Source organism: Petromyzon marinus, chromosome 39 (assembly GCF_048934315.1).
Source record: "Petromyzon marinus isolate PM22_M1 ecotype Great Lakes invasive population chromosome 39, UKy_Petmar_22M1.pri1.0, whole genome shotgun sequence".
NCBI classification, from domain to species: Eukaryota; Metazoa; Chordata; class Hyperoartia; order Petromyzontiformes; family Petromyzontidae; genus Petromyzon; species Petromyzon marinus.
In genome coordinates this window covers 16,847,925-16,873,135 of record NC_133705.1, presented here as the reverse complement: position 1 = coordinate 16,873,135, position 25,211 = coordinate 16,847,925, and the positions used below count along the sequence as shown (strand labels likewise).

The 25,211-nt window shown below is 55.2% G+C and overlaps 3 protein-coding genes and 1 long non-coding RNA gene across 7 annotated transcripts in view; 2 read left to right on the top strand and 2 right to left on the bottom strand.

Annotated features, from left to right (window-relative positions):
- Positions 1-401: 401 nt before the first annotated feature.
- LOC116950435 (PR domain zinc finger protein 4-like) lies at positions 402-11,143 on the bottom strand. Of its 2 annotated transcripts, XM_032968173.2 has the most exons (13): positions 10,718-11,143; positions 9,375-9,490; positions 8,534-8,719; positions 7,342-7,819; positions 6,659-6,907; positions 5,974-6,212; positions 5,314-5,463; positions 4,636-4,760; positions 4,314-4,399; positions 3,358-3,485; positions 2,731-3,195; positions 2,151-2,322; positions 402-1,435 (listed from the first exon to the last, which is right to left on the bottom strand). In XM_032968173.2, exons 2-13 carry the CDS (start codon positions 9,487-9,489, stop codon positions 1,087-1,089), a joined length of 2,742 nt encoding a protein of 913 aa, XP_032824064.1. In that variant the 5' UTR covers position 9,490; positions 10,718-11,143; the 3' UTR covers positions 402-1,086. The 2 variants fall into 2 exon arrangements, with proteins under 2 accessions (XP_032824064.1, XP_032824063.1); XM_032968172.2 differs by lacking the exon at positions 10,718-11,143 and having other exon boundaries at positions 9,375-9,592.
- Positions 11,144-11,230: 87 nt separating this feature from the next.
- On the top strand, positions 11,231-16,261 carry LOC116950436 (uncharacterized). 3 transcript variants are annotated; one of them, XM_076072956.1, is made up of 4 exons: positions 11,294-11,581; positions 12,433-12,513; positions 12,766-12,958; positions 13,460-16,261. In XM_076072956.1, the coding sequence occupies exons 3-4, from the start codon at positions 12,769-12,771 to the stop codon at positions 14,755-14,757; spliced, it is 1,488 nt and encodes a 495-aa protein (XP_075929071.1). In that variant the 5' UTR covers positions 11,294-11,581; positions 12,433-12,513; positions 12,766-12,768; the 3' UTR covers positions 14,758-16,261. The 3 variants fall into 3 exon arrangements, with proteins under 3 accessions (XP_032824066.1, XP_032824065.1, XP_075929071.1); XM_032968175.2 differs by lacking the exon at positions 12,433-12,513 and having other exon boundaries at positions 11,231-11,581; XM_032968174.2 differs by lacking the exon at positions 12,433-12,513 and having other exon boundaries at positions 11,231-11,581; positions 12,763-12,958.
- LOC116950438 (uncharacterized) lies at positions 15,001-18,861 on the bottom strand. The gene is made up of 2 exons (XR_012946432.1): positions 16,972-18,861; positions 15,001-16,507 (listed from the first exon to the last, which is right to left on the bottom strand). It is a non-coding gene; the product is annotated as an uncharacterized LOC116950438 (long non-coding RNA).
- Positions 18,862-19,568: 707 nt separating this feature from the next.
- The window catches only part of LOC116950439 (SPRY domain-containing SOCS box protein 4-like), a 43,811-nt gene continuing 38,168 nt past the window's right edge, over positions 19,569-25,211 (top strand). Inside the window, exon 1 of the mRNA XM_032968182.2 lies at positions 19,569-20,300. The gene's annotated coding sequence lies outside the window, so the exon portion shown is untranslated. The remainder of the gene's footprint in view (positions 20,301-25,211) is intronic.

Genomic DNA, 25,211 nt, shown 5'->3' with positions numbered 1-25,211 from the left:
ACGGGGTGACCCCTTCCAGGAGGTCAAGACCTGATGACCTTACAAACCCAAACCTGACTGTCACCACACGGGAATAGACAGGCACTGTTGAGTTGCTCTGAGATGAGTTGTCGTGTTCAGGCACAGCTATTAAGGTGATGGAATTCACGATTCATGCAATTTTACTTTAAAATTAAATTATTTTGCACGACATGTGGAATAGTGGTTGGAAGAATGTATAATTTGTAATATATTATAATTACAGTACATACGCACATGAAAATTCGTTATTAATTTCAGGCGAGTTGGGTAAACTCAATAAAAATATATTTTTATCGTGACAGAAAATTACGACAGTTCATCATCGATGCTTTGCAAGTGCAACAGCCACACACAGCAACGAGGAAACGAGACGACTAACCTCATATCAGTTTACATTTATTTTGATTGACCAGGTGAGAACTCAAGTGACCAGGATAGCGTTGCATTTCCAAGAGTCGCCTGGGCCATCAGCCTGCCACCAGGAGGGCATGATTACAGCTGCATAATCCCAATTGAGAATTAACTTTCGAATGTGGCAAATGCGGACCGTGACGCCGGCACGCAATGGCCTACTCTCGCGAATATCGTCACGGGGATCTTTCACGTCCACTGTCAAGCAGACGGCGCAAATTATAACTGGGGCGGCCGACGGACACCAACTGTGAACTTCTGCAACAGGCGGTGAACGTTCCATCTCACCATCCAAGATAGTGGCGAGACATCACGAGACGGACCGGTTGCTGATCATCAAAAATGCCAGAGGACAACTTACCGAGCAGAAAACGCTGAAAACTGATGAAGGATCCTTCATATAAACCTGGACTCGCTCCGAATGTCATGATAGAAAGTCAGGAGATTTTCCGCTAGTCGGCTTGACAACATGTTGCCGCTTGGGAAACCCAAAGGTCACAAGATGAAGTGACAATCGCAGAGTTGGCGACACTTGGAGCGAGAAGCAGCCACGGTCACAGCAGGAGCAGCAGCGCGTTGAGCCAGCATCTGCGGGGAATCGCTCCCTGACACGGCCACCGCCACGTGGCCTCCACGTCGCGGGGACGCGAGACCTCACTCGTCGCGCTCATCCTCCGCGGGCCGCGTCTCCTCGTCCGAGCCGCTCGTGGACACGTCCCCGTCGTGACCCCCGCCCCCGTCGTGAACTCTGACCCCCGCTGCCTCCACGGGACCGACGATGACGACCCCGGAGGAGGAGGAGGCGGCGGCGGCGGAAGAGGGGGCGCTGTGGCCGCAGCGGCAGCCTTTGATGTGCCGTGCCAGGTGGTAGCGCGTGAGGAAGGCCTTGCAGCATCGCAGGCAGGTGAACTCACGGCGACCCAAATGGGTCTTGAGATGCTTGCGCATGTGGGTCGCGCGCCAGAACATCTTCCCGCACTCGGGGCACTTGACGGTGCGCTCCCTGTGCACGCGTGCGGGGGTGGGGGCGCGCGGAGTCACAGGGCAACCTCGGTGTGCATGCATGACGCGCGCGTGACTGTGTACGTGTGTGTATATATTGTGTTTGAGTGGAGTGTACGTGTGTGCAACGCGTGTGTCATTTGTGGGAACGGTGGTGCAATGGACAGTGCGTGCGCTAAGGATTTGTCGAGCTGAATTAAATTCTATCTGAACCGGTCCTAGACCACCTCCCTAGGTCAATTCGATCTGAAGTGAATACCTCACACAGTGTGTAAATATCTGGGGAGACAAAGACGGCCAGGCAAAGCGAAAAGCACATGTGTGTGTCTCACCCCGCGTGCGTGCGTCTCACCCCGCGTGCGTGCGTGCGTCTCACCCCGCGTGCGTGCGTCTCACCCCGCGTGCGTGCGTCTCACCCCGCGTGCGTGTCTCACCCCGTGTGCGTGCGTCTCACCCCGCGTGCGTGCGTCTCACCCCGCGTGCGTGCGCGTCTCACCCCGCGTGCGTGCGTCTCACCCCGCGTGCGTGCGTGCGTCTCACCCCGTGTGCGTGCGTCTCACCCCGCGTGCGTGCGTCTCACCCCGTGTGCGTGCGTCTCACCCCGCGTGCGTGCGTCTCACCCCGCGTGCGTGCGTGCGTGCGTCTCACCCCGTGTGCGTGCGTCTCACCCCGTGTGCGTGCGTCTCACCCCGCGTGCGTGCGTGCGTGCGTCTCACCCCGTGTGCATGTACGAGTGCTGCTTGAGGTCGTGGCGCCGAGCGAACAGCTTGCCGCACGCGTCACAGCGCAGCGTCTTCGTGCCGCCCGTGTGCACCTGCGCGTGGGAGGTGAGGTGCGCCTTCTGCGTGAAGCTGCGGCCGCACACCTCACAGCTGAAGTTGCGCTGGCCTGGGGGCACGGGGAGGGGGCGCGCCGTGAGCCTCGCGTGCGGGAACGCAGGTACGCGCGTACCCGCGTGTGCCTGTGTACGTGTGCGTAACCGTGTGTTACGCACGTAGCGCACGGCGGTTTAGTGAGCTGCGCTATGAACCCGGCCAGCCGAGTTCAAGTCCTGCTCACGGTCAACATCGCTGACGAATATTTGAAAAGGTCCTGGGCCTTTCCTAGGTCGACTCAGCCTTAAATGAGTACTTGGTGCAGTGTGTAAAACATTACGACCAGGGAGACAAAGGCGGCCAGGCGTGGTTTTGGCCACCCACCCCCTCGTCTGCTGTGCCGGCCTCAATAGGTGCTCGCTAACAACACTCGCCCCGACAGTCTGTTCTGGGCCATACGGAGGATCTCGTGTTTTGGTACCCGTGTGTATCCGCAGGTGGGTGCGCAGGTTGCTGGGGTCGCAGAATGTCTTTCCGCAGTACTGGCACGCGTGCGGCCGCACGCCCATGTGGCCCAGCATGTGCAGCCTCAGCTTGGAGTTGGTGGGGAAGGCCCTGGAGCACACGGTGCAGGACAGCAACTTTCTGCCGGGTCGCTCTTCGCTCGCCGCCGTGCCGGCATCCACGTCCGCCGAGGCCTCCCCCGCCGTCACTACCACGGCCTCCCCCACGGCCTCCCCCACGGCCGCCGCGCTCCCCGGCCCCACGTCTCCATTGCCAACGTCGGGGCACATTGCGGCACTGGCGCGGACGTGCAGGCCGCCCTGCAGGCCGCTCTGCAGGCCGCCCTGCAGGCCGCTCTGCAGGCCGCCCTGCAGGCCGCCCACTGGAGGGAAGTCTTTGCCGCACTCCTCGTAGCGTGGGGAATGCAGCGACTCGGGCAGGGCTGCACACACACAAAGATCCCCCGTATAGCCTTCGACAGATGGTGGGGCGAGTGCTCAATGCTCTTGACACCCGAGTCACCTCTTAGAAAGCCAGCATGTGGATGCAGTGTGGGGGGGTGTGTCTGGGGGGGGGGGGCGGGGGTGGTGCAAGGGAAGCTCACCCAGCTGGCGTGCGTAGTCCCTGCAGTAGTAGAAGCAGAGGGGTGAGAAGGGCGCCACATCACGGGATGTGCACAGGTAGACCTTTCCCTCGTGCAGGTACGCCACCAGGTTCTGCTCCTCTGACGTCCTGGACGCACGGACGACACACACCCAACGGCCTTGACGCACGCACGCGCTCGGGCTCCTCGCGTACGGCGTCGGCATTCTGTTCTTGCGCTCGATGGCATCAGCGATGTGGTTCAGGAGCTCGATGCCAATGTAGAGGCCTGCTGGCCACGACGAGAGGGCTTCAGCAGAGAGAGAGAGAGTTCGTGTCGTTTTGCTGTTCCTCCTCCGTTGAAAGAGTGCACACTATAGTGGTTTACTGTACAGTCCATCGTGTGGGTTTCGTGGCCACAATCGCACAATTTTACATTCATGAAGCAGATGTGCGCATCGGCCTGTTGATGTTCTGATGCGGTTGATAGTTGCAACCACACACACGGAGACATGAACACATGATAGAGGTTTTTTTAGTTAGATTGTGTAAATATATAAATGTGTCGTTAAAACCCGCCACCACCCAACACAGCGAACTAATAAGGATTCATACTCTTTGGGTCTTTCGGTAAAGTCACGTAGATAGAAAAATAATAAAATAAAAAATCACGACGTTTCGATCGCAACACAAGCAATCGTCTTCAGGTGAAAAAATCCAGCAGGCGGACTGCGAAACGTCGTACTCAGATTGTGGCTTGGCTCTCCAACCTACTGGTGAGCTGTACTAGTGACGAATTGGCATTGTTCTGTTTACGTGACAACCCTTACTAGTTGGCTGTGTCGGGTGGTGGCGGGTTTTAACGACACATTTATATATTTAAGAGGTCTAACCCAAAAAACCTCTATTATGGATATTGGTTGCGAAAGCCTACGTGTTAAACAGGCATGAACACACACACACGCGGGGCCCAAGTACCTGGCTCTCTGTACCAGGGAGAGCCAGTTCGACTCATCCTCGTCCTCCGTACAGACACAGAACTGCAGCTGCTCATCCCGAAAAATCTGTAGGTAAAGCACAAGGCTCCGTCATTTCAACAAGGCAGCACACACGCAAGCAGCGGCATGGCTGCACACTCAGCTAAATAATGGAAGAAACCGGAGTATCCCGGCCAACTCACGGCCCCATTCGTGAATTTCAATTTCGATGCCATTCCCTTGCCCTTGCCTCTAGAGTGCTGGACCGCGGGCGTGCGCGCGACTGAGTGCGATGATGGAGGTGCAGGAGGAGGGTCGGGCACCTTCCACACGTTGGGGCTGCCCATGTTGAGACGCGCCCACGCCTCCTGCTGCTGGGGCAGCACGTGCCGGCCCGTGAGCGGCCCAAAGCACGTGCGCACGGGCAGGGCCTGCAGCGTGCGCACGCCTGCAAACGCGCGTGCACGCAGACACATACAAGCACGCACGCGCACAGACACACGAGACACAAACGTTTATACAAATACGTACGCACGCATTCAAACCGGCAAGGGGTGTGGACGTACAGCGACAAAACCACACACGCGCACCGACACATGCAAAGATAACACAAAAAATAAACAAATAAGACTCGCACGGGTATTTTAACCGTGTCACCGCCCATCACTACCAAACAACAAGCACATGAAATCTTTGAACCACCACCTCCAGCCCCGTGACCACCACCACCAGCCTCGGGTCCATCCTGGGACTGGTCGGTGTGTGGCCTCAGTGGCGACGATGCTGCGGTTGTTTTTTTCTGCAAGGTCACCGAGTGTCATCGCATTTACATTATTTTATCTTCGTCTCCACCGTCGTTCGGGATTTTCGCCGTGCGCTTGAGATGAATTAGCTCGACAGCACAGACGAAACGAGCCGTGGACAAATCCAACAGGCAGGGGAGGACGGACGGAGCGCGTGCCGGACGGGGAAAAACCGCGGTCGCCACGTGGGCCACGAACCGGAGACGCCGCCGTCGTAGGCGAAGAGGAGCGCCAGCTGCTTGGGCAGGGACAGGCGAGCGCGCGTCTCGATGGGCGAGTCGGGGATGAGCGTCAGCGGCCCGTGGGTCGGGCAGTCGTCCTCGAACGCGTCGTCACACACGGGGCACCCTGGTGGCATGGGCGAGACGTTGGCTCTGGACGGACGCCGCGGCCGTGACGAGTCGATTACGGTTAAACGTCGCCTGTCCGGCTGTCGCCTATCCCCACGCTCGGTGCAGTATGCATGTATGACGGTGTGTCATTTTGTACAGATTTGAACAAATCCGACCCTTCCACAGAGTCAGAGTCCTCCGGTTTTACCTCCACATTTAAAAACGTGATAAGCCACTTTGTTGAGCTATCATTTGTTCTCAGGTCACTTCTGAAAAAGAGATATAGAGCTCAGTGGGCCTTACCTGGTAAAATAAATATAGTTCTTTTTTCTTAATCCGCTGCATAGCTGCTCACTGCTAAAGCACAGGAAAGCATTTCCCCACGATTAGAGCAGTGTGCGCTTGGTGTCCAGTGACACAGTTCTGCCTGCACTTCAGTCCCCAGTGAGTCGGATATGCGGACGTTGCACTTTATTTTAAGCCGCCAAGGGTGGTACGTTAAACGTGACGCGCGCGACGTACTCACACACGGATCTGTCCTCCCGCGCCGCCCCGCGCATCTCCTCCCCCGCCCCCGCGAGGCGCACCGAGTTGGCGGGCGCCAGCGCCAGCCCCACCACGTGGCCGCCGCCCTCTGAGGAGGAGTCAGCGGAGTCGGCGGTCGCGGCGAGCGGGGCGCGGCCGCCGTGGTGGAGCCCCGGGGGTAACTCCACGGGCTCCAGCACGATGGAGGTCACGGCCTGGAGCGCCTGCACCGCGCCGCATCTGTAACAACACGCACGCGCATGCACGCACATGGAACGCATAAGTATGCACATGCGCGCACATACATGGGTGCGCACGCACGCACACGCACGCACATGCATACAGAAAGGTAAAGATTCAGTTCAGCCTTAAGGACCACGAAGACAAAGATCCTCCGTGCAGCCTTTAACAGACTCTTGCATAAGTTGGGCAGGTTACGAGCTAAAAGGTCAAAATAGCATTGCTGACAACGTTAAAAGTGGAACGTTATAGCTGTTAAGCAGAATGTGAAATTAAACCTTGGTGCCACCAACAATATCTTTGGTTGACATTTAGGGACCGCCTCTTCGCTCGAGCCCAACATTGACATTAAAAGAAGCAAATTGGGGGTCGTGGAAACGCAGTATTTGTTTACTGCAGACGCTGGCAGCATGTCAAACCTGTGTGGGGTTTGCTCATCCAAGCACCTGCTCACGACTGCCGCCTGCTGCTCATCGCGCTCGTCCTCGTCGTCATCGCCGTCGTCCTCGTCGTCTCGGCAGCTGTCCTGGTAGTCGCTGGCGTCGATGACGACTGGAAGCTCCAGGGAGGCGGAGTGTCCGCCTAGGCCCGGCGTGTCGGGGTCATGGGTCACACCCTCCATGGCGAGCGAGTCGGCGGCGGCGTCCATCGCCACTCCACAGCTCGGGGAGGCCGGGCTCGGGGCCCTGCTCGATCTGAAATGCGGAACACACACACACACATAGCAGCGGACAAAGACACCTCGCATAGCCGTTAACAGACTTTGGGCAAATGCTGTTAGCGAGCACCTGAGAAAACGCGAATGGTGTTCGAGGGGGTGGTGCGGCCTGAACAATGTGCAGGACCAGTTCTGACATCACTTGCCACTGATGTTAGCCGTGATTGGGAATCGAACTCAAGTTGCCCGATAGCGCAGCCCGGTCATCGCTCCTCACATGCACGAACAACACACATCCGCACCCCCCCGAAAAACACACACACGCGTATACGCACACATGCACGCACGCGAACACCACAACACCACCTTAGATCCAATTGCCTGCTGCCACCAACCTTCCTAATTTACTCCGTTACAACGATCGAGACAAACCCCGAGCAATATAACCACGCGCACCGCCGTGCAGCTCACCTGGAGACGCAGTCGATGGCAATGTGCGTCTCCACGTGGTGATGGTGGTGATGCAACTGCGCGTGGTGGTGCTGGCCGTGGTGGTGGTGGTGGTGCAGGTGGTGGTGGTGATGGTGCAGCGGGAGGTGGTGGCTGTGCGGGTGGTGCGGGTGGCCGTGCGGCGAATGGTGCCGATGGTGGTGGTGCTGCTGCTGCTGCGCCGCGGCGGCGTTGGCGTCGTCGGCCCGGTGGGGGCTGCCGGGCGGCGTCGGGCTCCGCTCGGCGGCCGCGTCGAGCTGGGCCTTGGCGGCCTCGAGGCCGAGCGAGTCGCCCGGGTGGTAGTGGTCCAGGCCGGCGGCCGCCGCTGCCGCAGCCGCCGCAGCCGCGGCCGCCGCGACGCTGTGGGCCAAGGGCACGGCCGCGGCGCCGGACTCTACGGCGCCGGGCCCCGGGTGCACGTACTGCGGTGGTGGCCGGTCTGCCAGATACGACAGGATCCCTGTGGCGAGGGGCCAGGGCGGCAGCTTTAAACGACTCGACGTGGATTCCCACGACGTTGGAGCGCGAGCGCACGGACAGACGGTGGGGGCATCACCCTCTGGCTGCCACCCTCTCAATAGGCTCTACAGCACAAGCAATGACACACGCCTGCTTATTTTTATTTGCTTTGTAACAGGCATAATATAACCGTGCGCTCTTTGTCACCCTAGAGCACGGGTCGGAAAACAAAATAACAGGAAGAGCCATTTTTTTCGAATTCTGTAAGAAACTCAATATTTCAAGAGCAGAAATACCTGTGAATACGAGACAGTGGGTCCTTAATTAATCACGTCACAAAGCAGCCCTTAAAGAGCCACATATGGCTCCGGGGCCACAGGTTGCCAATCTCTGCCCTAGAGAAATTATTTTGCACAAGATACAATGCGTAGAATTGTGCGTGTGAGAATCAATGATTCTAAATTGTGTACCCATGATGTGGAAGACCAGAACAGACCACTATAGAACCAAACATGATCGTAAAACAATGCATATGAGATGGAAAATATGAATCGTGGCGATTCATAGACTCGCTGGGGAGCTCAACCTCAACAATTACGCCTTGAATGCGTTTGATTGGCTCAAGCCATTTTTTGTTCCGGAGACAGGGCACGTTGCCGAAACGCTCTCAAGTGGCACCACCGACGGAGGGAGGGAGGCAGGGATGGAGGCGCACCAGGCAGGATGTGCCGGATGTAGCCGCTTTCCACGTGCGGGTACGGTGGCGGGAGCGGGTAGTTCCTGTCGGGGGGGACGTTGCACACGACGCCGCGGTCCCCCAGGCCCAGGGGCAGCACGAGCGAGAGGGCGGAGGAGAGCGAGCCGATGGCGGGCGGCAGGCTCGGGATGGACACCGCCATGCCTGCGCGGACGGCACGGCGTAACCGACGACCCGTCATCAGATCTTGTCACCACACCACACGCTTTCACTGAAGTGGGGCTTTTCAAAGTAGGCGTACAACAATGAATCGCTGCATTGAATGTGACATACGGATTGGAAACACCGCCACCGAAAGTGGGCAAAAGAAGCTCGGAAAAGGAACGCATGGATTAGAGAACGTACGCAAGCTAGAGATGCCTTCTGGACGGTTAAGAAAAGTGGGCCAGGATACATCACCGGACGGTGGCCGATGGTTGAGGCTAACGGTGGAGTGGAGGGAACATGCCTGGAGCAAAGAAATCAAATCGTGCGGAGAAGTTTGTCAAATTGTTGCGTCAAGAGACACTGAGAGACAAAAATGCTCGGAGGCCTTCATCGAGCAGTAAATAGATCATGGCTGATGATAATGGGTTAAAATTTAAGGTTTTGAATGACTTTCTGCGTTACTTTCCCGTAAAAGAGCGTGACCGACAGCGAGAACCACATCGAAGAGTCCAGTGAACTTCGACCAACCACCACCACGAGCAGCTCACTGCTGTGACGCGCGATCACTGCACAGTGTCTCTGCCCTCAGCGAGGCTGGCCACTGCGACTGAACCACAAATCACGTCGAGTATCGAGGCCTGGAAGCTCTCACCCGTGGGCGTGATGGAGCTGTGCGACGGCGAGGCCAGGCCAAGGTGAGACCCCCCGCCTCCACCACCTCCCATCGGCTCCATCCCCGGAACGTTGAGGTTCATCTCGTTCATCATCCTGCGGCGACAGGAACGAGACAGCACCAGCTTGAGTCAGCGGCAACCTTGGGCTACCACACCGGCTGTTCCATCACATCAGCACCGTGTCCAACCACCACACTGCAGGTCACAGCAACACAAAGACAAAGATCCCCCGTATAGCCTTAACAGACTGTAGGGGCAAGTGCTGTTAGCGAGCACCTATGAAAGCCAGAACGGTACACTAGGGGGTGGGTGGCCAGCACCACGCCCGACCGCCTTTGTCTCCCTAGTGGCAATGTTTACACTCCGAACCAGGTACTCATTTGAGGCTGAGTCAACCTAGGGGAGGCCCGGGACCGGTTCAGATAATCGTCACTGGTGTTGGCCGTGAGCGGGAATCGAACCCGGGTCTCCAGGTTCATAGCGCAGCACGCTAACCGCTACACTATCGCTCCCCACAGCAACACACTCATTCAATCACTCACCACACTGCAGGTCACAACAACACACTCACCCACCAACCACACTACAGGTCACAACAACACACTCACCCACTCAACACACTGCAGGTCACAACAACACACTCACCCACTCACCACACTGCAGGTCACAACAACACACTCACCCACTCACCACACCGCAGGTCACAACAACACACTCACCCACTCACCACACTGCAGGTCACAACAACACACTTACCCACTCACCACACTGCACAACAACAACATACCCACTCACCACACTGCAGGTCACAGCACTCACCCACTCACCACACTGCAGGTCACAACAACACACTCACCCACTCACCACACTGCAGGTCACAACAACACACTCACCCACTCACCACACTGCAGGACACAACAACACACTCACCCACTCACCACACTGCAGGTCACAGCACTCACCCACTCACCACACTGCAGGTCACAACAACACACTCACCCACTCACCACACTGCACAACAACAACACACCCACTCACCACACTGCAGGTCACAACAACACACTCACCCACTCACCACACTGCAGGTCACAACAACACACTCACCCACTCACCACACTGCAGGTCACAACAACACACTCACCCACTCACCACACTGCAGGTCACAACAACACACTCACCCACTAACCACACTGCAGGTCACTGCACACACATTCTGAGTCGGATAAAACAAGGACGGCCCCACGTAGCGTGCCGGTCGCATGGGGCCCAACGTGAAAGCAGCAATCAGTGGGAGAGACTTCGCAGCCGACAACGCTCGTACCTGGGGGGGGGCCCAGGTGTCCCCAGGTGACCCCAGGTGACTCCAGGTGTCCCCAGGTGACCCCTTACAGAGGGTCGGGGGGACGCAAGCGAGGTCCAGGCAGCAGCTAGCTGAATGAAGATCGTCACCACTTCACGCACGGGTGTCACGGCGTCCCAATCTTCCCCTTCGTTATCGCCACTCCGCGTTAACTTAAGTCGCCAACTCGGGCCGACTTTTGCGATGTCGTAAAACCGTTCTGTACTCCGACTGAAGTGATGATTTCAATATCTTAGTTTACAAGTGGGAATCGGTGAGAACCACGCGGAATTGTACACAGCACGTCTAGAACTGTGTGCAAGTCGACTGGACTACCGGCTCAGAGATGATGCGGTCAGCTCAGTCACAATGAAGCGATGGTGATGTTGTTGATGATGAAACGATGTTAAGTAAGCGCAGTGGCGATATCGGTAGTGATGAGGGTTGTGTGATGATGCTGATATCGGTCGTGATGATGATGATGATGGCCCTGTGATGTCAGCCGGGCCGCGTGTCTCCTCCTCCCCGTCCCCGTCCCGCCCCATCACTGCCGGGTCGCGTCGGGGTCTTTCCGCCTCGCGTCACCACCTGCCCCTCTCTCCCCATCGCTCTCTTACATCAACAACCTCGCTCATCATCCTCCTTCCTCCTCCTCCCTCTCGCTCTCTACCACCATCTCCCTCTCTCTCCGTCTCCCCGCGCAGCTGGCCGTGGTCTCCCCGGTCCCGTAGAGAAGACGCCACGGGCCTAGGGGCAACAGCAGGAGCAGCAGAAGGCCAGGACCTCGCGTCTCCCCGACCACCCCCCCCACCAGGTTTCCACCACGGCCTCCCGAGTTGTGACCAGGTGAGCCCCCGGAAACATTGCCGACGTTGCCCCAACGTTCGGTCAACGTTGCCCCAACGTTCGGTCAACGTTGCCCCAACGTTCGGTCAACGTTGCCCCAACGTTCGGTCAACGTTGCCCCAACGTTCGGTCAACGTTGCCCCAACGTTCGGTCAACGTTGCCCCAACGTTCGGTCAACGTTGCCCCAACGTTCGGGCAACGTTGTCCCAACGTTCAGTCAACGTTGCCCGTTGTCGTGTTTACCGGGGAGGGCCCTGCACAGTTGTGGCCCCCGGGTCTGCGTTCTACCCACGATGTGACCGCTGTCTCAACGAGGGCGAATGTCGAAAGGAGGTTTCCTTATCTTCCAAGGCAGCAGCAGCAGCCGCGTGGTCAATTCACTGGCGCCAACCACCTCCAGTGATCCTGCGATGCGTAATCATCACCCACCGACTGAATATGATGGCAAGGTGACACTTTAACTTGGGCTTGGTAAAATTCTCACTTGTAAAAAGGGGTCACGGACAACGTATTTAAAATGTGGACAAGGCTGCACATAGACGCACAGTCATGTCTGTTGATGATTTAAACTCGGCATGAACGATAAACACACAACTTGCCGGGAATTACATCTTGCTATGGCAGGGGCCGGTCTGTCCACCAGGCAATAGTCGAGTTGCTTTCCACAGAGTGGTACCGATTTGACGGAGCCCAGATTAATGGGGAGGCTTCGTCAACTTCACCGCCCGTGCCATTTGAACGCGCGGCCTCGCGCTTGTGAGATGCAAACGCGGAACGAGTATAGTGTGGTAATCAATAGGAACGCGTTCATTCATTGTTGTTGTTGCCCTCCTCTCGCACCTCCGATCAGGACTGTTGGATACGCACGGTGAAGTTCAACATACAGGAACTTACACTGGTCACTTGATCAACATTCTTCTTCGGCTGTAAGGTGGGCAGGAGAAGGCGGCGGCGGCGGCGGCAGTGCAGTCAGTGGGGTTCGTGTCCCCATTGCTGTGGACCGAGGGCGAACTTTGTGATTCCTTCCTGTGTGAAGCTGGCTTCCTCTAGGCGCTGCGGTTTCCTCCCACACGCAGCCAAATACCCATTAGTGGAAATGGCTAAACATCCCGATGTCCAGGATGTGTGGCCACAGAGGCTTTCCTGAGTAAATGAAGGACATCGATGGTGGTGTTGCCAGCAGGACATGGCCGGCACTTCGAGGAGCGAACCCCTGAGGGGTGCAGCGACGAGCGCCCCACCGGCGCGCTACCGCGCCGAGCGCGTCAGCGGACTCAAGCAGCTTCTCAGAGCCATCAAGCAGGAGGAGGACGAGGAGGAAGAGGACGAAGAGGCCGGGCAGGGTGACGATAACGAGGAGCAGCGGAGTTGCGAGGGTGAGAGGGACCGGCGGAGCTCTCTCGGTCACACCGCCGCGCAGGCTTCCGCGGTTGTGCCGCACAGTTCTCACGACGTCGGACGATTCGCTTCGCGTGCTGGGAGCTTCTTGAAGATCGATTCGGAATTAATTCGGTTCCGGCACGTGGAGCGAAACGTTGGACAGCATTCAAAACACGCGGTACCGCCCGAACACACCTTTCAAAGCTATAACGCCATCAGGAACGAAAGGAAATGTGACATTTTACGTGAGGCTTGTACCAATATAAGGGGGTATTTGGCCAACTCTGCTATGCTTGCAAAATGGGCTAGAAGAGATGTTCAATGATGTGTTTTACTCCACCAGGCAAATAGTTTTTTGCTGGGCCCTACCAGTGTATTCTTCCACTCACTTGCATTCTACTCCACCGCAATGCTTGGCAGAGCACGTCGCCCCCCCCCCCCCCCCGCCACTTGAACGTTGTGTCGCTGTGCTCTGCTTCTGCTCGGCTTCTGTTTAGACTGCTGGAGCCCAGGAGATGCAGCAGATGACTCCAATTCCGACGCCGAGAGCGACTCTGGCGAAGCGGCGGTGACCGCGGCGGCCGTCGCTTCGAGCACGTCCCCGGTAGTCCCGTCCCCGGCAGCCCCCTCCTCAGCCGAGGACTCCACCTCTTCCTCGTCGTCATCGGCGAGGGACTGCTCGTCCAGGGAGAGCTCGACCGAGCGCCGGTTGCCGAGCGGAGATGCCCCGGAGCGGGGGGAAGCTGCCCCTCCACCCGACCCGGCCCAGGAAGGCACTGGCGACGCTAACGACAAGGTTCCGCCCGAAGAGGAGGGGGCGCCGCAACCGACCGACCGGGACGAGTCGCGGGAAGCGGCGAGCGGCGTGCTCGACGAGAGCAAGAGGAAAGGTGGGAAGAAGCGGCGCGCCAAAACCCGAGCGTCGCGAGCCGGCAAAGCCAAGGAGAAGCCGTACAGCTGCGAGCAGTGCGGCAAGGGCTTCAAGACGCTGAACTACTTCAACCACCACAAGGGGATGCACGGGGAGCAGCAGCAGCAGCCGTTCAAGTGCGCGGTGTGCGGCCGCGCGTTCATGCAGTCGTCGGCGTTCACCAAGCACATGCGGAAGCACAACGGCGAGAAGCCGTTCCTGTGCCTGCAGTGCGGCAAGAGCTTCGCCCAGTCGTCGTACCTGGCGCAGCACATGCGCATCCACACGGGCGACATGCCCTACGCCTGCGACGTGTGTGGGGAGAAGTTCAACTACTCGCTGTCGCTCAAGTTTCACAAGCTGAAGCACACGGGCGAGAAGCCCTACATGTGCGACGAGTGCGGCAAGACGTTCTCGCGCTCGGCCTACCTCTACATCCACCGACGGACGCACACGGGCGAGCGGCCGTACGCGTGTGGCGTGTGCGGGAAGCGCTTCACCCAGTACTCGTCCATGTCGCTGCATCGCAAGTCGCACTCGGACGAGAAGCCGTACATCTGCGAGGTGTGCGGCAAGGCCTTCGCCAACTCGGCCTACCTGGGGCAGCACCGCCGCATCCACACGGGCGAGAAGCCGCACGTGTGCAACAAGTGCGGCGTGGCGTTTTCCCACACGTCGCACCTGGCCCGCCACCGCACGGTGCACAGCGGCGTGAAGCCGCACGCCTGCCAGCAGTGCGGGAAGGCGTTCGCGCGAGCCTCGTACCTAACGCAGCACATGCGCATGCACACGGGCGAAAAGCCCTTCGTGTGTCCCGTTTGCGGCCGTGGGTTCTCGCAGTACGCGGGACTCAACTACCACAAGAAGACGCATTCCTCAAAATGACGGGGGGAGGAGATGGGTGGCAGCTTGGAATCTTCGGTTGGTCGATGTCAACCGCAGATGGACCCCTGCTGCCGGGATCCTGCTTTAGTTGAACTGCTTACAGAATTCTGTGCAAGCTTTTTGCAAAGGTAGGGCGAGTTCAAGTTCGAGTTTATTTCGTGTCACTTGGGTGAGAACTCCAAAGTCTCATTTGCAAGGGTGACCTGGGTCACCACGGTAACAAAAGCAGAAACAAAACAAATGCACTGCCCCGAGGACTGTGCTCTTTATTCGAAGCAAGATAATCCCGTGGCCATCACTGCACATTTTGCGATGTTTGATAAAAGTAAAGGTTTACGATGAGCAATTCGACCAACCTTAAGTATTGAGAATACCTTTTTTTAAGGAGAGACTGAACCTCAAAAAACATACGACCGTTCTCATCTCTTGTAGTAGACATGTACCTAGTCTGTGTGTCCCAGGCTCTGCAGCACGAGTTTGAATCTTAGTAGTGAAGCAAAGATATATCGCGAATTATGTCACTCCAGTACATTTTTATAGTCTGCAGCAATGCAACACAATGTAGATTCATATAGCTCCCGAAAATATGACCGCATCTCAAGACGCTGTACAAAAAACAGTAGATATAGGCAGAAGAGGAAGAAGGTCTTGAGTCGCTGGATCGGGGAGTTCCAAACGTTGTTGGGAGCAGAGCAGCAGAAGAGAATGTGAGCTCCCGATGTGTGACATCGCTGCCAGAGTACGCTACGTCAACACGCTTGACTTAACGTTGAAGCACATTCCTCCCATTAACAACGATACACACTCGTGTTTGACAGCCATGGACACACAGCCAAGGAATATATCTACCAGACAAAATAAAATCTCGTCAAAATTTTGCTCGCTTTTCAAAATTCCGGTCAGCTGAAAAATAAAATCAATTGGTATATTTTGCCCACGTGAGAAGTTGATTTGATTGGCTGTCAGGTACTGAAGGGTTATAGTTAGATATTGACATATCCACACGATCTATTCCAAAAGAAATGTATTATGTATCAAAATAAGTTCGTGTTTTTGGTTGACTTATGTTTGCTTTTGTTCAGTTGAATGTTTTTTGCTGCGTTTGGCAGATCCGGAAGGAATGTCAATCTCACTGGGAGTGGATTGTCGGACACAATGGCACTCTGGTGGAATGGCAGCGAACTATTTATAACGCGCAGTGGTCTCGATGGCGCACGTGAAGCGCGGTGTTTTATGGATAACGTGAGCGGAGTCGACGGGAGTGGTGCGGAGGGTTCCATCAAATGTGAGTTTAGTACCGAATGTGTCAATGCTCTGAAACGTAAGCATTAGTGTAAAAATTCATTTTAAAACATGTAAATGTGAGCTTGGTATTTTATACATAATGTAAAAAGCTTGATCATGAAGATGTAACTTATTTAATATTAGCGTATACACTTACTGTATCTAATAATCGTGACAAAGTGACAAGTAGTTCTCTAAATAAAACACACATCGGCTTGTATCGTTGTCCTCCTTGCTGGGATACCGCGGGACATTCTCACCTTCACGCGTTTAATATTTGTACACGGCACGGTGGCGAGGCTCGTGGCGAGGCTCGCGGCGAGGCTCGTGGCGAGGCTCGTGGCGAGGCTCGTGGCGAGGAACGCGTCTCTCCCGCGGATGGAGCAATGGGATCGAGCGCTTGTGCAGGAGCCAGATGGAATATTTTCTTTGCGAGACCGCGAGAGATGCCGACGGCTTGAGGAGCCTGCATCCGGCAGTGGATAGATCATGGCTGATGATGACCATGATGATTAAGTAACCCCCTCCTTAAAAAGTGCACCCGAATTGATCCGTTAGCGATTGACACGGGTGACCACGTCACAATCGTCAGGTGGACAGTTCAATTCTCGCGGTCAGGCGTTACCTCGGCCTATCATCTCCGCAGCGTCGATAAAACGACTTCGTGAGAGGTCAACAGTGTGTGTCCTTTGTAAAAACTCGTCTCTGCCTTATGAGTATGGAATTTACACTTACTGTGAGAGGGCGCACAGACTTTGGTGTGGCTGTGGCTCCAGTCGGGGGTCACTTTCCATCAGTGTTTTCACATTCAGTCCGCCAGGGGGCGAGCACAAATTGGGCATCAGACAAAGTGGTGCCTTGAATAGGTGTGCACACACGTGTACACCCACACACTGTATACACACACTGTACACACACGTGTATACCCACACACTCTTTGCCAGGAGGGTCCTGCCACGTGGTGCTCCAGGTAGAAGTGGGGTGGGCGATGCTGTGATCCCAGGTGAGTCGTCTGCAGGTGGACCATCAACGCTGGGGGATTTGGCCAACATTGTGCCGTTCAGATCGCGCGGTTGTTGTTTGAGCTGCAAATGCATTCACGCAACGCCAAAACTCTCACAACAACAAGAAGCATTAAGTGACGTCACGGCAGCGCCTGTGCCAGGCCAGGTTCACTTTCATGCCACGTGAAGTGTGGAAGGGCTCGCTGCTGGCAGGATGTCGCGGAACAAACCTGAGGTTGACTGACCGAGATGACTGGCAGATTGCACCACCAGTGCTCCCCACTCTGCCAACTCTGCGTTTTATCCGCCCGGCGTTCCGCTCGTTGTTGTGAGCGTGGCTCCTCTGCCCTCCGTTGTTGTTGCTGGAGGGCGACTGCCTCCATCTCGACAGCGATCTTGACACCGCTGGTGTCACGCACACACCGACTTACACACACGGTGACACACTCTCATACCCACACTGACACACATACCCAGGTATTCTCACTCCTTACACGAGACAATGAGCCTCCTACACGAGACAAAGATCCCCCGTATAGCCTTAACAGTCTGACGGGGCAAGTGCTGTCAGCGAGCACCTATGAAGACCGGCACGCCACATAAGGGGCTGGGTGGCCAGCACCACGCCGGGCCGCCTTTGTCTCCCCAGTGGCGATGTTGACACATCTCACCAGGTACTCATTTGAGGCTGAGTCGACCTAGGGGAGGCCCAGGACCGGTTCCGATAATCGTCACCGGTGTTGGCCGTGAGCGGGAATCGATCTCGGGTCTCTGCCGGGTTCGTAGCGCAGCGCAGTGCTAACCGCTGCACCACCGCTCCCAACGACAAAGATCCTAGACGCACATAGTGACACACAGTGACACAGAGAGACTGACACACAGTGACACACAGACAGAGAGATTATGACACACAGTGACACACAGAGAGACTGACACACAGTGACACAGAGAGACACAGAGAGACTGTGACACACAGAGAGACTGTGACACAGTGACACACAGTGACACACAGACTGTGACACACAGTGACAGTGACACACAGAGACTGTGATACACACTGACACAGAGACTGACACACAGTGACACACACAGTGACACACACACAGTGACACACAGTGACACGCAGAGAGACTGTGACACAGTGACACACAATGACACACACACAGTGACACACAGTGAGACTGTGACACAGTGAGACTGACACACAGTGACACACAGTGACACAGAGAGACTAACACAGTGACACACAGAGACTGTGACACACAGTGACACACAGAGAGACTGACACACAGTGACACACAGAGAGACTGTGACACACAGTGACACACACATAGTGACACAGTGACACACATAGTGACACACAGTGACACTGATAGTGACACACAGAGAGACTGTGACACACAGTGACACAGTGATACACAGAGAGACTGACACAGTGATAAAGAGTGACACAGAGAGACTGACACACAGTGACACACACAGTGACACAGTGACACACAGTGAGACTGTGACACACATTGACACAGTGACACAGAGAGACAGTGACACATAGTGACACAGAGAGACAGTGACACATAGTGACACACACAGTGACACACACAGTGACACACAGTGACACAGTGACACAGTGACACAGAAAGACTGTGAAACAGTAATACAGAGTGACACACAGAGAGACTGTGACACACACACACTGACACAGTGACACACAGTGAGACTGACACACATTGACACAGTGACACAGAGAGACTGTGACACACAGTGATACACAGTGACACGCACAGTGACACAGTGACACACAGTGAGACTGTGACACACAGTGACACACAGTGACACACAGTGACACAGTGATACACAGAGAGACTTTGACACACAGTGATAAAGAGTGACACAGAGAGACTGACACACAGTGACACACACACACAGTGACACAGTGACACACAGTGAGACTGTGACACACATTGACACAGTGACACAGAGAGACAGTGACACACAGTGACACACACAGTGATACACGGTGACACAGAGAGACTGTGAAACAGTAATACAGAGTGACACACAGAGAGACTGTGACACACACACAGTGACACAGTGACACACAGTGAGACTGTGACACACATTTACACAGTGACACAGAGAGACTGTGACACACAGTGACACACAGTGACACAGAGAGACTGTGACACACAGTGACACAGAGACTGTGACACAGTGACACACAGTGACACACGCGTTAACTTTATTTTGGGGCAAGTGCTGTTAGCGAGTAGCACCTTTGAAGGCTGTCACGGCACACGAAGGGGGGGGGGGGGGGTGATCAATATAACGCCCGACCGCCTTTGTCTCCCGAGTGGAGATTTTTACACATCACACCAGGTACTCACTTAAGGCTGAGTCGACCTAGGAGAGGACCAGAACTGGTTCAAGATATTCGTCTCTGGCGATTGCCGTGAGCGGGAATCGAACTCGGGTCGCCGGGTTCGTAGCGCACTAACCACTACGCTACCGCTCCCCACACACACACCGACACACACACACGCCGACACACACACACGCCGACACACACACACGCCGACACACACACACGCCGACACACACACACGCCGACACACACACAGGCCGACACACACACAGGCCGACACACACACACACACACGCCGACACACACGCCGAGACACACGCCGAGACACACACACACGCCGACACATACACACGCCGAGACACACACACGCACACGCGCGCTCTCGTTCAAAGCGGAACAGACGCTGCTGCTCTCCTCGGCTCCGGCCTGCCCCCTCCCTGTCCCCTCCCTGTCCCCGTCTCTTCCCCGCTTTGCCCTTCTCGTCTACCCCCAGCCCTGCCCCCAGCCCCTACCGCTTGCCCAGCACTGCCCTCTTGACATGTCCATTCAGTCAGAAGTGCGGACGTAACAACAACGACAACCTCGGCGTGTGTGCGCGTTTGGGTAGGGACTTAACCTCCCCACCACCACCACCACGTGTACTCACCACCACCACCACGTGTACTCACCACCACCACCACGTGTACTCACCACCACCACCACGTGTACTCACCACCACCGCGGCCTGCAGCAGCAGCACGGACAGCAGCACGGGCAGCAGCAGAAGCAGCAACAGCACGGACAGCAGCAGCAGCAACACGGACAGCAGCACAAACAGCAGCAGCAGCACAAACAGCAGCAGCAGCACGGACAGCAGCACGGACAGCAGCAGCAGCAGCACGGACAGCAGCGGGGTGAGTACAGCAGCCGTGCACAGCAGCCGTGCTGCGTGCGGCACGGAGCGGTGGTCGCTTTATTGTTGTGTGGCTATCCTCATGGAGACAGAGGACCGTGTGGTGCCGTGTGTGTGTGCTGTGTCTACCGTGTGTGTGTGCTGTGCGTATCGTGTGTGTGTGCTGTGTCTACCGTGTGTGTGTGCTGTGTCTACCGTGTGTGTGTGTGCTGTCTACCGTGTGTGTGTGCTGTGTGTATCGTGTGTGTGTGTGTGCTGTGTGTATCGTGTGTGTGTGTGCTGTGTGTATCGTGTGTCTGTGTGCTGTGTGTACCGTGTGTGTGCTGTGTGTACCGTGTGTGTGTGTGTGCTGTGTGTACCGTGTGTGTGTGCCGTGTGTACCGTGTGTGTGTGTGCTGCGTGTACTGTGTGTGTGTGCTGTGTGTACCGTGTGTGTGTGTGCTGTGTGTACCGTGTGTGTGTGTGCTGTGTATACCGTGTGTGTGTGTGCTGTGTGTACCGTGTGTGTGTGTGCTGTGTGTACCGCGTGTGTGTGTGCTGTGTGTGTGTGCTGTGTGTACCGTGTGTGTGCTGTGTGTACCGTGTGTGTGTGCTGTGTGTACCGTGTGTATGTGTGCTGTGTGTACCGCGTGTGTGTGTGCTGTGTGTACCGTGTGTGTGTGTGCTGTGTGTACCGTGTGTGTGTGTGCTGTGTGTACCGTGTGTGTGTGCTGTGTGTACCGTGTGTGTGTGCTGTGTGTACCGTGTGTGTGTGCTGTGTGTACCGTGTGTGTGTGCTGTGTGTGCTGTGTGTACCGCGTGTGTGTGTGCTGTGTCTACCGCGTGTGTGTGTGTGCTGTGTGTATCGCGTGTGTGTGTGCTGTGTGTATCGCGTGTGTGTGTATGCTGTGTGTACCGCGTGTGTATGCTGTGTGTACCGCGTGTGTGTGCTGTGTGTACCGCGTGTGTGTGTGTGCTGTGTGTATCGCGTGTGTGTGTATGCTGTGTGTATCGCGTGTGTGTATGCTGTGTGTACCGCGTGTGTGTATGCTGTGTGTACCGCGTGTGTGTGCTGTGTGTACCGTGTGTGTGTGCTGTGTGTACCGTGTGTGTGTGCTGTGCGTATCGCGTGTGTGTGTGCTGTGTGTACCGTGTGTGTGCTGTGTGTACCGTGTGTGTGCTGTGTGTACCGTGTGTATGTGTGCTGTGTGTACCGCGTGTGTGTGTGCTGTGTGTACCGTGTGTGTGTGTGCTGTGTGTACCGTGTGTGTGTGTGCTGTGTGTACCGTGTGTGTGTGTGCTGTGTGTACCGTGTGTGTGTGTGCTGTGTGTACCGTGTGTGTGTGCTGTGTGTACCGTGTGTGTGTGCTGTGTGTACCGTGTGTGTGTGCTGTGTGTACCGTGTGTGTGTGCTGTGTGTGCTGTGTGTACCGCGTGTGTGTGTGCTGTGTCTACCGCGTGTGTGTGTGTGCTGTGTGTATCGCGTGTGTGTGTGCTGTGTGTATCGCGTGTGTGTGTATGCTGTGTGTACCGCGTGTGTATGCTGTGTGTACCGCGTGTGTGTGCTGTGTGTACCGCGTGTGTGTGCTGTGTGTATCGCGTGTGTGTGTATGCTGTGTGTATCGCGTGTGTGTATGCTGTGTGTACCGCGTGTGTGTATGCTGTGTGTACCGTGTGTGTGTGCTGTGTGTACCGTGTGTGTGTGCTGTGTGTACCGTGTGTGTGTGTGCTGTGCGTATCGCGTGTGTGTGTGCTGTGTGTACCGTGTGTGTGCTGTGTGTACCGTGTGCGTGTGCTGTGTGTACCGTTTGCGTGTGTGCTGTGTGTACCGCGTGTGTGTGCTATGTGTACCGTGTGTGTGTGTGCTGTGTGTACCGTGTGTGTGGGCTGTGTGTACCGTGTGTGTGCTGTGTGTACCGTGTGTGTGTGCTGTGTGTACCGTGTGTGTGTGCTGTGTGTACCGTGTGTGTGTGTGCTGTGTGTACCGTGTGTGTGTGTGCTGTGTGTACCGTGTGTGTGTGCTGTGTGTACCGTGTGTGTGGGCTGTGTGTATCGCGCGTGTGTGTGTGCGCTGTGTGTACCGTGTGTGTGCTGTGTGTACCGTGTGTGTGTGCTGTGTGTACCGTGTGTGTGTGTGCTGTGTGTACCGTGTGTGTGTGTGTGCTGTGTGTACCGTGTGTGTGCTGTGTGTACCGTGTGTGTGTGCTGTGTGTACCGTGTGTGTGTGTGCTGTGTGTATCGCGTGTGTGTGTGCTGTGTGTTCCGTGTGTGTGTGCTGTGTGTACCGTGTGTGTGTGTGTGTGCTGTGTGTACCGTGTGTGTGTGTGTGCTGTGTGTACCGTGTGTGTGTGTGCTGTGTGTACCGTGTGTGTGTGCTGTGTGTACCGTGTGTGTGTGCTGTGTGTACCGTGTGTGTGTGCTGTGTGTACCGTGTGTGTGGGCTGTGTGTATCGCGTGTGTGTGGGCTGTGTGTATCGCGTGTGTGTGTGCTGTGTGTACCGTGTGTGTGTGCTGTGTGTACCGTGTGTGTGCTGTGTGTACCGTGTGTGTGCTGTGTGTACCGTGTGTGTGTGTGTGCTGTGTGTACCGTGTGTGTGTGTGTGCTGTGTGTACCGTGTGTGTGTGTGCTGTGTGTACCGTGTGTGTGTGTGTGCTGTGTGTACCGTGTGTGTGTGTGTGCTGTGTGTACCGTGTGTGTGTGCTGTGTATCGCGTGTGTGTGGGCTGTGTGTATCGCGTGTGTGTGTGCTGTGTGTACCGTGTGTGTGTGTGTGCTGTGTGTACTGTGTGTGTGTGCTGTGTTTTACTGTGTGTGTGCTGTGTGTACCGTGTGTGTGTGCTGTGTGTACCGTGTGTGTGTGCTGTGTATCGCGTGTGTGTGTGCTGTGTATCGCGTGTGTGTGGGCTGTGTGTATCGCGTGTGTGTGTGTGTGCTGTGTGTACCGTGTGTGTGTGTGCTGTGTGTACTGTGTGTACTGTGTGTGTGTGCTGTGTGTTCCGTGTGTGTGTGCTGTGTGTACCGTGTGTGTGTGTGCTGTGTGTACCGTGTGTGTGTGTGCTGTGTGTACCGTGTGTGTGTGTGTGTGCTGTGTGTACCGTGTGTGTGTGCTATGTATTGTGTTATCCTAATGGGAGAGAGGACAGTGTGTGTGTGTGATAGGTACTCTTACCCTAATGGGAGAGCGCATGTTGTGTTGTATTGTTTGTGCGATGTGGTTTGCGTTGTATAATAATGCGAGTACTGTTTGCGTGTGTGTTGTATGTGTGTACTCGGTATGTGTACTGCATTGTATGAAATGTGTAGGCACTGTGTATAGTTGGTGTGGTGCCTGTGTTCTCGGTGTGTACACCGTATTGTGTATTTGATGTACAGTATAGCGTCTGTACTGTGTTGTATGTGGACTGCTGTGTGTGTTTTATAGTCACTGTAGTGTACTGTCCGCGTGTGTGTGTGTGCTGTGTGATGCGTTACACACACGCTGTGCTGTGTGTGTAATGTTTAAATGTCGGTGTACCGTGTGTACCAATTGTGTGCTGTGTGCACTACAATAAATGTTGTGTATGTAACGTGTGTGGACTCTGTTCAACTGTTTTGTGTAAACGGTATGTGTGTTCACTGTGTGTTCACTGTGTTGTGTACAGCATGCAGTACATACTATGCGTGTACCGTGTTGACTGTGTTGTGTATTGTATACCGTACATTTCCATTAGTTTGAGTATACTGTACATTGTGTACAGTATATATGTGTGCAGTGTAAATCCATACTCTGCGGAGTCTCTACTGTCCGCGCTCTATACTGTAACGATTAATCGATGGGGCACAGCAACTGCAGACTGTACCGCCATGTGGTGTACTGTATTCCCGGTGTACTGTACAGTGCTACTGTATGTGTGATGTACTGCATTCATGTGTACTGTATTTGTGGTGTGTCGTGTAAGCACGTGTACACATGGCTATTCTCTACACACGTGTACACCGTGTGCCACGTGTATTGTATACACTTGGTGCACCTCGCCTGGCACAAGCACTTAGCGAATGATTACTCGCTTCTGTTATTACGTGTCGACTGACGATGACGCGTGGGGAGGCCTTCATCCAAAAGTGAATAAAAAAGGGTTTGTGAATTATTAACGAGCGATATTAGTGTCATGTACCGCAGTGAGAGAAGCTTCTGTAATGCACTTTTTTTATTATAACGTGCTGCGATATGTGCAATACAGTAGTGTTCTACAGCCCACATACTGTCAGCATTTATACTGTAGCAGCTGATTTAACATGTTTACAGGTGTGTTGTACTGTACACCTGTGTGTACACAACGTGTACACGACACAAGAGGGGAATGGTGTCCTGATTGCTTCTATTGTTCAACACACGTGGCGATTGCGTCTATTGTCCATCACACACGTGGCGATTGCGTCTATTGTTCATCACACACGTGGCGATTGCGTCTATTGTTCATCACACACGTGGCGATTACTTCTATTGTTCAACACACACGTGGCGATTGCGTCTATTGTTCATCACACACGTGGCGATTGCTTCTATTGTTCATCACACACGTGGCGATTCCGTCTATTGTTCATCACACACGTGGCGATTGCGTCTATTGTTCATCACACACGTGGCGATTGCGTCTATTGTTCATCACACACGTGGCGATTGCGTCTATTGTTCATCACACACGTGGCGATTGCGTCTATTGTTCATCACACACGTGGCGATTGCGTCTATTGTTCATCACACACGTGGCGATTGCTTCTATTGTTCATCACACACGTGGCGATTGCGTCTATTGTTCATCACACACGTGGCGATTGCGTCTATTGTTCATCACACACGTGGCGATTGCGTCTATTGTTCATCACACACGTGGCGATTGCGTCTATTGTTCATCACACACGTGGCGATTGCGTCTATTGTTCATCACACACG

Coding starts and splice junctions, on each gene's coding strand:
- LOC116950435 (XM_032968173.2), bottom strand. CDS start 9,489: ATGATGAACGAGATGAACCTCAACGTTCCGGGGATGGAGCCGATGGGA. Junction 6,213..6,658: donor CAGGCGGCAGTCGTGAGCAG/GTGCTTGGATGA, acceptor GTGTTGTTACAG/ATGCGGCGCGGTGCAGGCGC. Junction 2,323..2,730: donor CCACCTGCGGATACACACGG/GTACCAAAACAC, acceptor CCGTGCCCCCAG/GCCAGCGCAACTTCAGCTGT.
- LOC116950436 (XM_032968174.2), top strand. CDS start 11,231: ATGTCAGCCGGGCCGCGTGTCTCCTCCTCCCCGTCCCCGTCCCGCCCC. Junction 11,582..12,762: donor GCCTCCCGAGTTGTGACCAG/GTGAGCCCCCGG, acceptor TGGTGTTGCCAG/CAGGACATGGCCGGCACTTC. Junction 12,959..13,459: donor GGAGCAGCGGAGTTGCGAGG/GTGAGAGGGACC, acceptor GCTTCTGTTTAG/ACTGCTGGAGCCCAGGAGAT.